Here is a 13,859-nt window from a genome sequence, read left to right as displayed (position 1 = left end):
TGAACCACAGTCTCCCAGATTCTAACCCAACACTACAACCATCACACCACTCTAACTATGGGGGAAACTGGTTCTTTGGCACTTGATCTGAACGTGGGGAGTGAGCCTTACTGAGCTATCAGTAGTTTTTCTCTCTCTTCTGCAAGCCTGCTGGGATTAAGGAAAGGGCAACGGAAGGGTATGGAACATGCATCTAATCTACTTATTTAAAATATTTATTTTAAAAGTTTGCTTGTGTTTTTTTCTTTTCTTTCAGCAAGCTCCGGTCCCCTCCCTTTTACCTGATATTTGTCAGCTAGGCTGGGCCAGTCTGGGAAGGAAGATAGTCTCTTCCCTTATTATCTGCCTTGTCATCTAGATTGCCTGTTGCCAAGACAGCACAACTGTTCTAACCATGGCACCCTGCCATCGTGAAGGTTGTTTTAATTTCTAATATCTGTTAATTAAAATATGGAGTTTTAAAAATAATCGAAAGTGAAAAACCAGAGAAAGTAGGAAAACAACGTATGTCTCTTGACGTGGCATGCCAGATTTGCTCTTTTATGCAGAGATAGTTTTAATGGTTTTTAAACAATAGGTGGAGCTATCTCTTCTAGTTGCCCCACCAAGAAATAAAACAAATATGAAAATAATCAGCTAAAGAGTACCCAGATATCCAGCAGTAACAAAAGGCTTTAAACAGATCTGAAAGGCTCTTGATTATGATTAAGGTTTTGGAAAATAAATATCTTATTACCATATCAACAATCTACGACTGATCTCTTGCAGAAGCTGATATATTATCATCTGGGTTTAGCATTTCTGTTTTCCAAGGGAAGGAGGAGTAGGCTGCACAGAGATGAACTCAAGGAGAAGCCAGAAGGGAAATGGCAGTGGTATTTCACAGACTGTACAGAAAGAAGAGAATCTGACTGACAGCTGGGCTAATCTGGGCTACTTTCTCACTTCTGGCTAAATCAGTGTGTTGTATGACAGGTCACTCCATATCTAGGTTACTAACCTTTTTCTTTTTCTTTGCTGGACTTCCTCTTTTGACTTCATAGCCTGATGGACAGAAATTTAGCAGATGAGTTTTCCTGGCATGGAGATCAGTTGCAGAAAAAGCTTCACCTGCTAAAATTCTGGGTATGGAACAGCTGTTAAAAGACACAGGAGGGCGGCCAGAAAAAAGTGACAACTGTAGCAGTAGCTTGGTGCCATCCTATTGAAGAATGCCTAAACCAAACCAGCCCTGCTGGTTGAAACTGAAGTGTACAAGCCAGTGCAAATGACAGCTCTGTACTATAGTATCAGATTATAGACAGGAAGCACTGCAGGCCAAGGCACTAGGCTCCTCTGTCCCCAACCCCCAAGACAATCGAAGGACAATGTAGACTGATTTTGGATCGAAACAGGCCACAACTTTATTGAATATAGATAAAAGAGGTATGGCCTGCGCATGGGGCAATTAATTACTTCTGGCCCGCCTGCTGGAAGTGATGCCACAGGTCAATCCCAGAGCAGGGCTTCCTAAGACTTACATCAAATAGGGTGGCCCCTGCAGGAATTGCCATCTGAGGGTGTTCCATTTGCCCTGGCCCCTGACTGGGCATAAGGGCATAGGAAACACCAGATTCCTTTAGTAGGATACCTCAGCATTGTGAGGAGAGACAGAGACAACAACTTCCCTTCCATCAAAGACTAAGATTGCCCCAATGCCCAAACCCAGTTGTGACAATTGTCATGAGTAGTGATCATCACAGCATGGCGGGTGTCCAGCTTTGGGTAACTAGCATGTCAATAATTTGCTAGTCATCCATAAAAGCACTGCTCTCTCTGGACAAAGCCAGTGACTAGGAATCATATTTAGTAGGTCCAACAGTCAAATATCTTCATTCGGGCACAACATTAACAAAACCATCTGTGATCCCACCCCCGTGTTTTCTTTTTGTATGTACACCTGCAAGGAAATATCAGCAGAAAACAGATTAACACTACAGTTTCTATATCCTTTCATAAAAGAAACTGAAAATCAAAGCGATGGATCTAGGCCTCAGGTGTCCAATGTTTAAATGAGCAGGCAATTCTGCTTTCAATTCTTCATCAAGGAACAGTGGCATATATTGCTTGGAAAATTAAGAAATGGGGCCACTTACCTCAGGACATGCATTCCAGCCCCTCATTAACAATGATGAGATGGGCTTGGGAATTGAGTAGCCTATTGGAGGCCTGATGTGATGGTAGGCCATGTCTGCTGCTGCAGCCGCTGTAAATAAGAAAACAATAAGGAGGAGGAATTATTGTCCCTCCCAAAATGCAGGTGAAGGAAAAGAAGCCAAGAATGAAAGTCAGTCCTCAGTCAGTAGCACTGTTTTCAACCAATTTTTATGGGCGTTACTCCTGCAGTGGCCTTTTATTTGCACTCTGTAGGATCACTTATGAACCTGGTAGGAAGTCAACATCTCTTAACAAGAGGAACAAATGGATGAAGAGTTTAATCCAGGTATATATTATCTGATTTAGTGAATATTCCTTCAAATGAGTGATGTTTGTAGAGACTCCCCTTTCCTCCGCTTCTCTCAGTTATTCACTCATTGATGAAAATATGCCGCAGTAATTTCTCCAATCAGCATGAGATTTCGGAATGATAGCATCAAACTCAGGCTGGTACACATTTAAATTTTGTATGTATGCTACGTTTAACTTGGTATTCTTGCCATCTGTTACCATGTTATGAGATGGGTAGGCTGCAGTTAGTCCCTGGTAGATGACCAATTAATCATAGTGAATTATATCTAGTAGGTCTTAATAGGTAAGGCTGCAGCTATCCAGCGATAAATATATACTTACCGTCTGGTACAGTAGCAAAGGACCTAAACATTAACTTATGCACAAGTCCTGAGCTGCAAATCATGCATCCACGTTTGAGGTGCCTGGTTTAACTGGAATCTAAACTTTTCTGTTAGTTTCAGTATTTCTATTCATCATACAACTACTCAAGTGGGTTTTGCCATGCAACTATTACAGATAATGTAAGAAATCTAAAGAGGGTTCTGGACACTTGCATGGCCATAGTCTATGCCCCTGTGGTCTCTCCAAGAACCAAATGACCTTTTTACAGCCACATAGTAATGCCCATTTTAAAAGGAAGCTACTCCGACGTTCCCAAATGGTTTAATCTCTCAGATTTAGACTAGTCATTATGTGTAATTCATCTTCACGGCAGATCTTTAACTACCCAACATGGGCTGCCTCTGATTGATAAACACTATTGCTGTAGTCTAATTGGTTGGCACTTAGTGCTTAAGTAATGGGTTGTTACCTTTTTATTTCAATTATGCCTGCATTATAAAACCTAAACAGTTTCTCAGCTACATGGCCTATTCACTCTTCTTTTCTTTCTAATGTGCTTGTTTTCCACCTTCCCATCTGGCTCCCAGTATTATTTTTAAAAGTTGAAAAATTCATCACGGTTCAGCACTCCAGCCAAGCTGCATTTCTTTTTAAAAGATCGTTATGTTAACATCTGGGGTCAAAAGGTGCTTTGTGGTTAATCTTAGCTTTCTGCAAATCTTATGCATTTATATCTGTAAGAAGCGAAAGTACAGTTTCCCTTTGCTTCTGGAAGCTTTCAGAAGAGTCATGAAATGTTTAATAATTGGAATCCTGCATCTATATACCCTCCAACATCCTACTGATCATAACTGGGATGCTCATTTTTTGATCCCAAGTTCTTGTAGGATCCAGCTGACTCTTGCAAGAGCACAAGACCAAAATACGAGTGTCTTTTGGTCCAGTGCTCTGGCACAAATCAGCTGATTCATGCCAGAACACTGGACCAAAAATTGGGACATCCAATGATCCAATCAGAAGCCAGGATAGCTTCTGAAATTATGGGATATTCTGGTCAACTTGGGAAGGGTGAGTGGTATGTATCTGTTCTGGATTTGACAGCTGGCAAACAAGAGAAATTCACAGGGAAGGATATGAGACAGGGTCCAGACCAGGTAATGACCTACCTTCTGAGGGGTCCAGACCAGGTAATGACCTACCTTCTGAGGGGGCCACTCTTGGTTCTCACCTGGACACAGAACCTAGCTTGACTCTGGGGCAGGGTACACTCAGATCTTGCAGAGCTTCACATAAAGGGAGCCTTAGAACATCCTGGTATCATGCAAAGGTGCCTGGGATTGAGAGCCAATGTGGTGTAGTGGTTAAGAGCAGTGGTGAACTTGTAATCTGGTGAACCGGGTTCGCTTCCCCGCTCCTCCACCTGCAGCTGCTGGGTGACCTTGGGCCAGTCACATTTCTCTGAAGTCTCTCAGCTCCACTCATCTCACAGAGTGTTTGTTGTGGGGGAGGAAGGGAAAGGAGAATGTTAGCTGCTTTGAGACTCCTTAAAGGGAGTGAAAGGCGGGATATCAAATCCAAACTACTACTACTACTACTACTACTACTACTACTACTACTCTTCTTCTTCTTCTTCTTCTTCTTCTTCTTCTTCTTCTTCTTCTTCTCTTAAGCTGAATGCCTATTCCTGTGATTCACAGACAATTACATGGGCCACACTGATGGGCCTTGAGGCACTTTCAGGTGGGCCTTAGTGCTACAGTCTGCCCAGTGCCTCCTTGCTTGCTCGCCATGCCCACTAGTCCTGCTAATGCCAGCACCAGCAACTCTTTCTAAGTCAACTAAATGAGGCCGGGAGACAGATGTTCAGCAGGGGAAGAGGGAAGGAATGTCTCCCTCCTCTAAAAGGCCTGAAGAGGTATTCAAGTAAATTAGAAAGTGAGTTAAAATGTTATTACATTGCAATGATTATACAAACTGGGAATAGAAAAGAAGAGGACAAGGAGGAAGAAATGGATGCAAAAAGATTAGGGGGGAGGGGTGGAAGAAACTAGCAGGAAGGCAGAGATAAAGTTCAACCTGAGTATGAAAGGAAAATGTGAGAAGAAATCATAGGTGGATAAAAATATTTTGAGAAGCATGTAGAGGTGGGAAGAGAGAAAAGTCAAATATAAAGCCTTCTCCACTGGGTTTTTAGGATCAGCACATTTTGCCCCAGATGGGAAGGCTAGGTCAGAACACCTTCAGAGAAAATGTCTGTGCTTAGCTTGTGGAAAGCCGAGCTATGGAACTACAAGAAAAATGTTCTGGCAAATGTATCACTCTAGAGCAGATACTTGAATTTTTAGGGGTGGGGTGGGAAATGTTATTGTAAACTGTAGAAACAAAATAAAAAAACCATGAAGACTACCGTACTTTTCTGTCTATAAGATGTCCCCACCTATAAGACGCCCCCTATTTTGTGGGACTCAAATTTAAGAAAATGGGGGGAGATGGAACAGAGTTGTTGAGCTTCTTTTTGGAGGATTGCCCAGAGTTGTTCAGCTGGGAAGGGGAATTGCCAAAAATCGGTCACCCGCACAAGTCACAAAATCCGCCTCCCGTCTGTCCCATCGCTGCCAGAAGCTGCCAATCACCCGCCCAACTACTGGAGCAGCAGCCATTGACGCACCAAACAATAACATGCACAATAGCTGCTGACAGCCATGGCAGCAACCAATCAAACGTCCACCCTATGCACTACCCCTGTATAAGAAGACCCCCACTTTTTAGCATGATTTTTAAAGAAAAAAAAGTCTTATACACAGAAAAGTACGGTAATCTAAAAGCTTGACATTTATTTCATGAAGGGCAAATGCCTATAAAAACGTGGGAAATCAAATTCTGAAATCAGATTGTGACAACATTTTATCTTCAACAAATCAGTAAAAGAAATGATAGAAACTAGAATAAGAAAAAGGAAAAGCTTAAGGATGCAGAAATTCCTGCAAACAAAAATGTATTAATGATACAATACCCAGTAAAGACACCAATAAAAGAAAATAGTATGTGGTTTTTTTAAAAGGTGTAGGGAGAGAAAGCAAAAAGCATTGAACTAGTAAAATGATCATAATTCCATAAGTGGCAGAAGAGATGTGAATCTTGTTTTAATAAGATCTCCGGAGTATTTGGGAAGAGGAGAATTTTCTCCGGCTTTCCACCAACCAAGAACGAGCAAATAGGGTCAATAAATATATAACTTTAAATGCATCAGAGGAATAATGACTTTGAAAAGCTAAGCACCCTGGCTGTCTCAAATGGGAAAATGGAATGAATGGCTGTTGCACAAGACAAGTGAAGCTAATTAGTGAGAATCAATGGAGTCATGCTTAGAACAGGAAAGTTCAGGGGAATTCTCCAGACTGCAAGCTTCTCGGTGTTTAGAAAGTGCCTGGCCCTGTTAAAGTACTTGACTGTAAATAACAACAAGCACGAACCTGATAAAACTTTCAATAGGAGGAGGCTGCTGGGCAGAAGGAAGGAGACACTTTTGGATTCCTCTGGAACACTCCTTCCCACGCCTTTTCTGCTATGTCCCTCTGCAAGTCAGCTCCAGGGAGCCTACTTGCAGCATTTTCATATAAGACCACTTTCCCCATGTTTCCCCCCCAGGTTCAGTGGGTGTGTGGAGCTTCTAGTCTCTGTGATGAAGTGCAGTTGGCCAAGTCAAACACCTGAACCTGACAGCATCCAGCTATAACTGAAAGAGCAAAAGAACTCTCAACCCCCAGCAAACAGCCCCATTTATATGTAGATTTAAGGGCCATTTAAAAAATGAAGTTCAAGTACATTCTGAACCGGCGTTCATTAGAAACTGGAGCAGTTTTCTGCTGAATTTGGTAGCTCATTCGATGCACAGTTTTGGCTCTAAAGGTTTCCCAGTGTAGAGTGAATGGCTGTGATGTCACACTGGGTCAAGACGATCTGGCTATGATGTCACACTGGGTGATCAGGGCACCTTTGCTCACAACAGCTATGTTGCTTTGATGGCAAAGCGTTGATCTCCTTGTTTTGCAGTACATTTTCAGTGGTGTATGCATAAAAATATATATTAACATTCTAGTAAGCTTGAAACACCTCAGGCATCTGATAAGCTTAGTTTGGAGAAAGCACCTTAGGGTAAAAGCTAGTACAGACTCTTAAGTTGCCTGCATAATTCTTTTTCCTTGACGAAACATTGATTTCAGCGTACTGTGGCTGACTGCAAAACACCGGGTTTATAGTTCTATGTGGAAACTGAAAGCCCACGATGCAAAATTAAAACAAATACACATTTGACTAAAAGCTGAGTTAGTGTTATACAAAGCAGCTTCTTTGTTGTGCACCAGAAAGAAGCAATCTTGATGCTAGCTTGCTGTGCATCTTACCTGGTTTGAGGTGAGCAAATGGAATTTCCCCTGTTAACAGTTCCCAGAGACACAAGGCATAGCTGAAAACATCGGCCTTTATAGTGTAGCGAGTACACTGTGTGAATACTTCAGGGGCCATCCAGCGCAGGTTCTGTACATCAAGACAACATCAATAATGCATTAATGGTATGTTTTGTTTCTTCACAGGGGCACCGATTCTCCAGCTTCATTTCTCTTTGCTTTCTGGCAATATGTTCACAAAACAATTCTCTTAATAGGAAGGGAGAATGGTGATCAGATTGTTCCTGCGCAACAGATTCCCAAGTCTTTTATTGAGTTTCAAACTGCACTGTGGGCTTCACTTCATGCATAAAACCAGGATGCTCTTCCATACCCTACAATATTTCTCCAGTAAAAACAGGGGTGTCCTATATAATAATAATAATAATAATAATAATAATAATAATAATAATAATAATACCCTATCCATCTGACAGGGTTGCCCCAGCCACTCTGGACAGCTCCCAACATATAAAAACATAATAAAACACTAAACAGTAAAAAAAGCTTCCCTATATAGGGCTGCCTTCAGATGTCTTCTAAAGGCTGTATAGCAGGCTTCCTCAACCTTGGCCCTCCTGATGTTTTTGGCCTACAACTCCCATGATCCCTAGCTAGCAGGACCAGTGGTCAGGGAGGATGGGAATTATAGTCTCAGAACATCTGGAGGGCTGAGGTTGAGGGAGCCTGCTGTATAGCTATGTCCTTTGCTTGGGGGTTGCATAGCTCCAACATTTCTCCAATGAAAATAGAGATGTCCTAAGAAAAATAGGATATTCCGGAATCAAATCAGAAACTGAGATGGCTTCTGTAAATCCTGGACTGTCCCTGGAAAATAAGGACACTTGGTGGGTCTGCTCTTGGCAGCTCCTAGTCTGAGAGAAAGAAGTAAATTTTCAATGGCGGCACAACAAGTGGTGGGCAACAGTGATGCTCTGCATTGGTCAGGAGCTTCCATTTCCATTTCCTGAAATGTCCTGAGGTGATACTATGTCGGAGGCTATGTTCAGAATGGAGGCTCCATTCTCTGGTAAGCCAACACTCCAAACCTTTTCAAAGAATTCTCAGTACAAAACAACAATCCCTCCCTCTTAGAGTTCTTCATGAAAGCTCAGAAAAACAATTACAGTTCTGGGGGCTGGGGGAACTTACCCATCAACAGTCTGAAGATGATTCTGAACTACTAATATAAGAACTACTAATATAAGTAGCAAATTCTAATGCCAATTACTGTTGCAGACTAGAAATTCATTTCTGAGTGCAAAGCAGAGAGAACTTTTTGTACCCACTAATCATCATTGATCTCAATTGACATGGCAAACAAATGGCATACACTGTCATTATACAATAGCATGTATGTTGGAAGAAGAAAATCCTAATCTTATTTCTTGCTCCTTGACTAGATTTTCATATACATTTGATAGTACTTATTTGTAACGAGAGAGAAAGAATAGGCAAACCCCAGGTTGTTTTGTCATATTATCTTCATCCAGAGACTGCAGAAATCTGGATTCTGGGATGTAAAAGCAAAACAAAAGGGAGGGAGAGCATTTAAATAAGTATCACTGAGTACAGGATAACCAAAGTACAGTATTTAAAAAAGAACAAAAATGCATATATATTTGTAAGTTGTATAAAGTTCAAGTGGAAATACAATGACATCATGGCATTGTTTGTCAAGGACAGCATTCATTAAAAGGCTTGCATTAAATAATTAATATTTGTATTTGAATACTTCAGTTATTCAAAATCAGATTTACATCCACCACCAAAAACATGGATGCCCTGCCAGAGGCCATCAGCATCTCTCAAAAACTCAAGCCAGCCTATATATAGGCTTTTAAGAGGCTGGTTTTATTTTTGAACCAATGGATTTTTCTGCATCAGTGCAGATAAGGAAAATCATTGGATTACAAAACATAGATTTGCATTGCCTGTTTAAAATTATGATCGGAATAGGAGATCAGTAATCATTAGCTTTTGCCCACCCCACCCCCAAATTCCATTTGTTCCCCAAAGGATATGTGACCAACAGTAATTACCCAGCTTATAATCACAGTATATCAAGATCTTATATAGCATGAGTCCTTGCTCTATTTGCCTACAAGCTAGTTTTTTCTGGCTTTGACCCCATATATAGTACATCTAAAACATATGTGGGAAGGTAGCAGATAACAGGATTGGGAATAAGATGAGCAGGGGAACTGCAGAAGCCATATAATAACCTGGTATTGTGACTCAAGAACAACAGGAGTGAAAGTGTAACAAGATCTAATGACATTGCAAATGAATCTCTCTCTTTCTTTTCAGAAACTTTATATATCTGATCGTCCTGAGAAATATGTTATTCAGGCCTTTGTACCATGCCAAACTTGACCCGATATTGAAAAGCCTCTTTAACTATCCCTGAACTGGGGAAATTAGTGAGTTACAAAATAATAATGCCCCTGATCCAGGTGCCTTTACAGTTGAGGATTATAGATATTCCTGAATAAACTTGAACATCTCTTATGGGAGATACTGTATGAAATTATTTCAAGTTCTATACTCCTCAGAACATGGGAATTGGCAAGAATGGTGGTTATACATAAAAACAGCCAGCTAATTCCAGCCATATTGTCCTATAGCATTATTGAATCAGGATTTTAAATTGTGGAGCATCATCCTTGCAAATAGATTAAATACAACAAATAAATACACTGGAGATGATCAGACCAGATTTATTAAAGAATGCAAATTATCTTCAAACATTCATGAAGTGTTACATATCAATCATATTATCAAGTAAACAAAACAACCTTGTGAAATATTATTTCTGGGTGCTGAGAAAGTTTTTGACAGTTCATTGATGGGTGCCAAAATGATCAACTGTTATAACTGGAAGATAATGAAGAAACTAACTTTTAATAGTTAATTAAGGTTTGGGATATTGTCTGTATGGTTAAGTTCACAAATATGGGGAGAAGTGGAAAAGGAAGCCAGCCAGATAGCATTTTTGGTGGAAAAATAGAGTGTCTTTGTAATTTATTGTGGCAACAAGGTTCACGATAACGTAAACCCATTTATATTACTTGGAAATTTATGACTTCCATTTGTTCTACTTGATTCTGGTATGGAAATTTGTTCTTTGTTTTTAGATCTGGATATCTGATTCCCACCTCCCCAACCCCTTTTCCAGATTTATCTGTTTTGTTTTTCCCCCTTCTGTTTATTAAACTGAGTTTAAGTAAATAATTTAAACTTAACAAAGAAAAGAAAGCAAACTACATCAAAGGCTTCACTTGTTAGCCTACCACATAAAAACAACTGAACTCTAATATTGCAAGAGATACAATACATTAAACATCATTGTGGCTTCCTCATCAGTCTGTGGCTTATGATATCCAACCATCTTTCACATAATGGCTACCAATTCTGCCCTAGAGCAGGGATGGGCAAGAGGTCTACTGGTAGATGTCATAATTTCCAATAGATAGAGCAGATCTTGCAGTCCAAAGTCTGCTCATCCTTGCTAGAGAGGTTACAAAACATACTGGGATTTTCTTTTAGTTTCCAATCTCTTACCTCCAAAATCAGCAACAACAGCATGACCATCTTCGTACAAGAGGATATTGTGACTGTGGAGAAGAATAAGTTGTTAGATTGGGTACCTGAATGGTATTGTCTTCAAAATGGATGTGTGCAACATGATCAGGAATTTTAGACTGTTTTCTGCTCTCTCTTATATTATACCGAAACAGAGTCTTAGGTTTAGTTTTTAGCTACATCCTACAGTTATTAACATGATTCAAAAATTGTCCAATATCAAAAAAATGGAGGGTGAAAAAAATCCTGACAGTTTAGTAAGTCCAAATGTCAGAGTCATTCTCTAATTAGTAGTAGAACAAGTACATCTCCTAATTAGTGGAAGATCATCTGTAACAGGTTTATTAATTATGTGACAGCATTACCTAGAAGGAATGAAGATGATGACATTTTGGACTGAACCCAGTGATAACCTTTCAATAAAATCAGAAGGCCTGATTATCCTCTCAGTTCAGCTCCACTCAGATAAAGTGGACTACTCCTAATTTACAATGGCATAAATGAGCCCAGGAAAAAGCCCATGGAATCCAGCTGTGAGCAGGCTACTGCCAGCAACTGTAAGATGCTCATAAGGAGGATATTTTGGACCGATCTCAAAAGGCTAATTTCCATTTTTTACTCCCTATTTAATTTGACAGACAATCATTGTCCTTTGATTTTGTTCATTTCCCTTTCTACTTTGCATAAGAAAGCTTGTAGCCTCGTAAAGGATTTACATGAATCTTATCTCTTTATGATGAGGTAATCTTCACAATCATCTCCTCATTAGACCCCCATCGAGCAGGGCCTTGGGAGCATATTTGGCATGTAATGGTGGAAATCTCCACCAACCTATTCAAGGAAAGAGTCACAAATTCAGAATGGCTTGGTAGATGGTGGCAACAGGACCTACGGTAACAAACATTATGCACCTTCCGTCAGGCTTCCGTCAGTGTTGAAACCACCATGAGAGGAGAAAAAGCCCATGACAAAAGTCACGATATCGCCTGGGGAATGTCAGGCCTTGTGGGCTACCATGACATCTGGATGTTGGAGGAAAGGGCAAGGAGGCCAGAAGATATTTTTCACTTTCCCATTTGCCTCACCCAGGTCTCAGCACAGGTGATTCACAGGTCGGATAGGTTCTGAAAGTCCAACCCTCATGTTAACACAACCAGACTAGCTTAGTATTAATGCAACTAGATTTTACAGTCCTTCCACTCACTCTGCATTTATTCCTGATGATACTTTTCTGTTAGTTTATTGAACAGTTATTTTAGGTGAACAATAGTGCAAATCATTGGCATGGACATTTTTTTAAAACAAGAGCAAACAGACCCCAAAACAAGCGTTAACAGGATTTTGATTTTATATGAGAGACGCATTTGGGCATATTACATGCAACTAAGCTGTTCATACCCTTTTTGCCCCTATCAATAAATGCTTCCGCTTTTCCTTCTTACACAATACAGCGGTCCATAGCTGATATAACCCAACTGCTGTATAAAGTATGAAGTGGTTTCTGAAATACTTAAAACCACACATAAGAGCATGAAAACAATACAAGGCACTGTTTAGTGAACATAAGGGGACATCTTATTTCAGCCCACATGATTATTTCTCTTTATATGTTGAAGTCAAAAACAAAGCTGCTGCATCAAATTCTCTTAAAAGTTTTGTGCTGCAATTTAATCTCGAAAATATAAAAAAGCAGACCTTTTGACACTTTGCCATGGGCTGTTTCCTTCCACTAACAGGGGGCTCTTTAATCTAGGGGAGGCTTCCATGGGCTGAAGGGAGGAGAGGTGATTTTCACAAATCCCCCCTTTCACCTGGAGTCCAGCGTGAACCTCCCATGCTGTTCTAGAGGGTTCCCATTAATAGATTTGGGAGAAGGGCCACATGGGTGGAATCTGTGAAAATTGCCTCCCTCCTAAAGAAAATATCCACTGAATTAAAGAACCTTCTCTCAACCATGCCTAAAGAGATATAATTGGATACAACTCTTGTGAACCTTGCCCACTACTGAAAATCTGAGATGCTACCTTGGCCACCTGGAATCTGTTTGATGTTTCTGATATTTATCCAGCTTGTTACTGTTGTTGAAGGTGTATCTCTTACTTCAGGGATTGAGAACTTGTCCACCTCCCTTGGGATGCTTCTAGGCTACAGCCCAACATCTGGAGGGTCAGAGGTTGACCATCCTTGTCTTACTGAATACTCTAAACTTTTTGACTTATTTTCCCCCTTCTCTCTCTCTACAGCTGCATGCACACACACGAGAAAATGTGGTTCCTCAAGACTTTCTGACCTTAGATCTCACCTTGTCCTTGATCACACATTCTGTTTACTTCCTTTTCTGTTAATTGGATGGCCAGCTCGATATAGCACAGACTCTTAAGCTGAGCTGAGAGTCAGGTTTCTGTATTTGAGAAGGAAGATTTCCGAGAGCAGTTGAGACGGGGAGCTGGGCAGGGTGCTTGCCTGTACTGGCCATGTTATCCATGTGTTCTCCATAGAACATTTTTCTCTAAGAACGCCTTCTCAAATGGAGATATTTCTAAAAAAATTGTGAAGTTTTGCTATTGACCATGCCTACAGCTGCTCTTAGCTACAATATCTTGCTGTGTACTTCATCTTTGTAAAAGGGCTGTCCCCAAAAGGCACACAGTACCTGCCTGCCATACTGAGAAAATTAGGTGTCCGGTGAAGTGGGATCACTTCTTGATGCACTGCTGAAATTTATTAACCTGCATGATTAGAGAGGCCTAGCCCTTGGCACATCTGGAAGCATTCCAAGGGTCAGCTGTGCTGTGGTAATTAGGCTTCATTTTCAATCTCATCACATTATTAAAGCCATTAGTTTACAAACACATCTCCCCAACGTGTAATCACTCAAAAGTAACTGAAAACCAGGGAAAGTGCAGAAGGCATTTCAACAGCTTGGCACCATGTTCTTTCTTAACTAGAAACACTGCTATTATAAATGCACCACTCTTATATCAGTACCACTTTAGA

General features: G+C 40.6%; 1 protein-coding gene across 1 annotated transcript in view; it reads right to left on the bottom strand.

The window, feature by feature from the left end:
• The window catches only part of LOC309371715 (serine/threonine-protein kinase TNNI3K), a 136,218-nt gene that overhangs the window by 36,300 nt on the left and 86,059 nt on the right, over positions 1-13,859 (bottom strand). The window contains exons 19-22 of the mRNA XM_081914640.1: positions 10,842-10,894; positions 8,738-8,790; positions 7,236-7,368; positions 2,136-2,245 (exon numbers count right to left, since the gene is read on the bottom strand). Coding sequence (XP_081770766.1) covers positions 2,136-2,245; positions 7,236-7,368; positions 8,738-8,790; positions 10,842-10,894 — 349 coding nt within the window. The remainder of the gene's footprint in view (positions 1-2,135; positions 2,246-7,235; positions 7,369-8,737; positions 8,791-10,841; positions 10,895-13,859) is intronic.

The sequence above is a fragment of the Podarcis melisellensis genome (genome assembly GCF_964234715.1).
Source record: "Podarcis melisellensis genome assembly, chromosome: 6".
In the NCBI taxonomy this organism is placed as follows: Eukaryota; Metazoa; Chordata; class Lepidosauria; order Squamata; family Lacertidae; genus Podarcis; species Podarcis melisellensis.
Note: the sequence above shows the minus strand (reverse complement) of the source record. Positions and strands in the feature narration are given on the sequence as shown.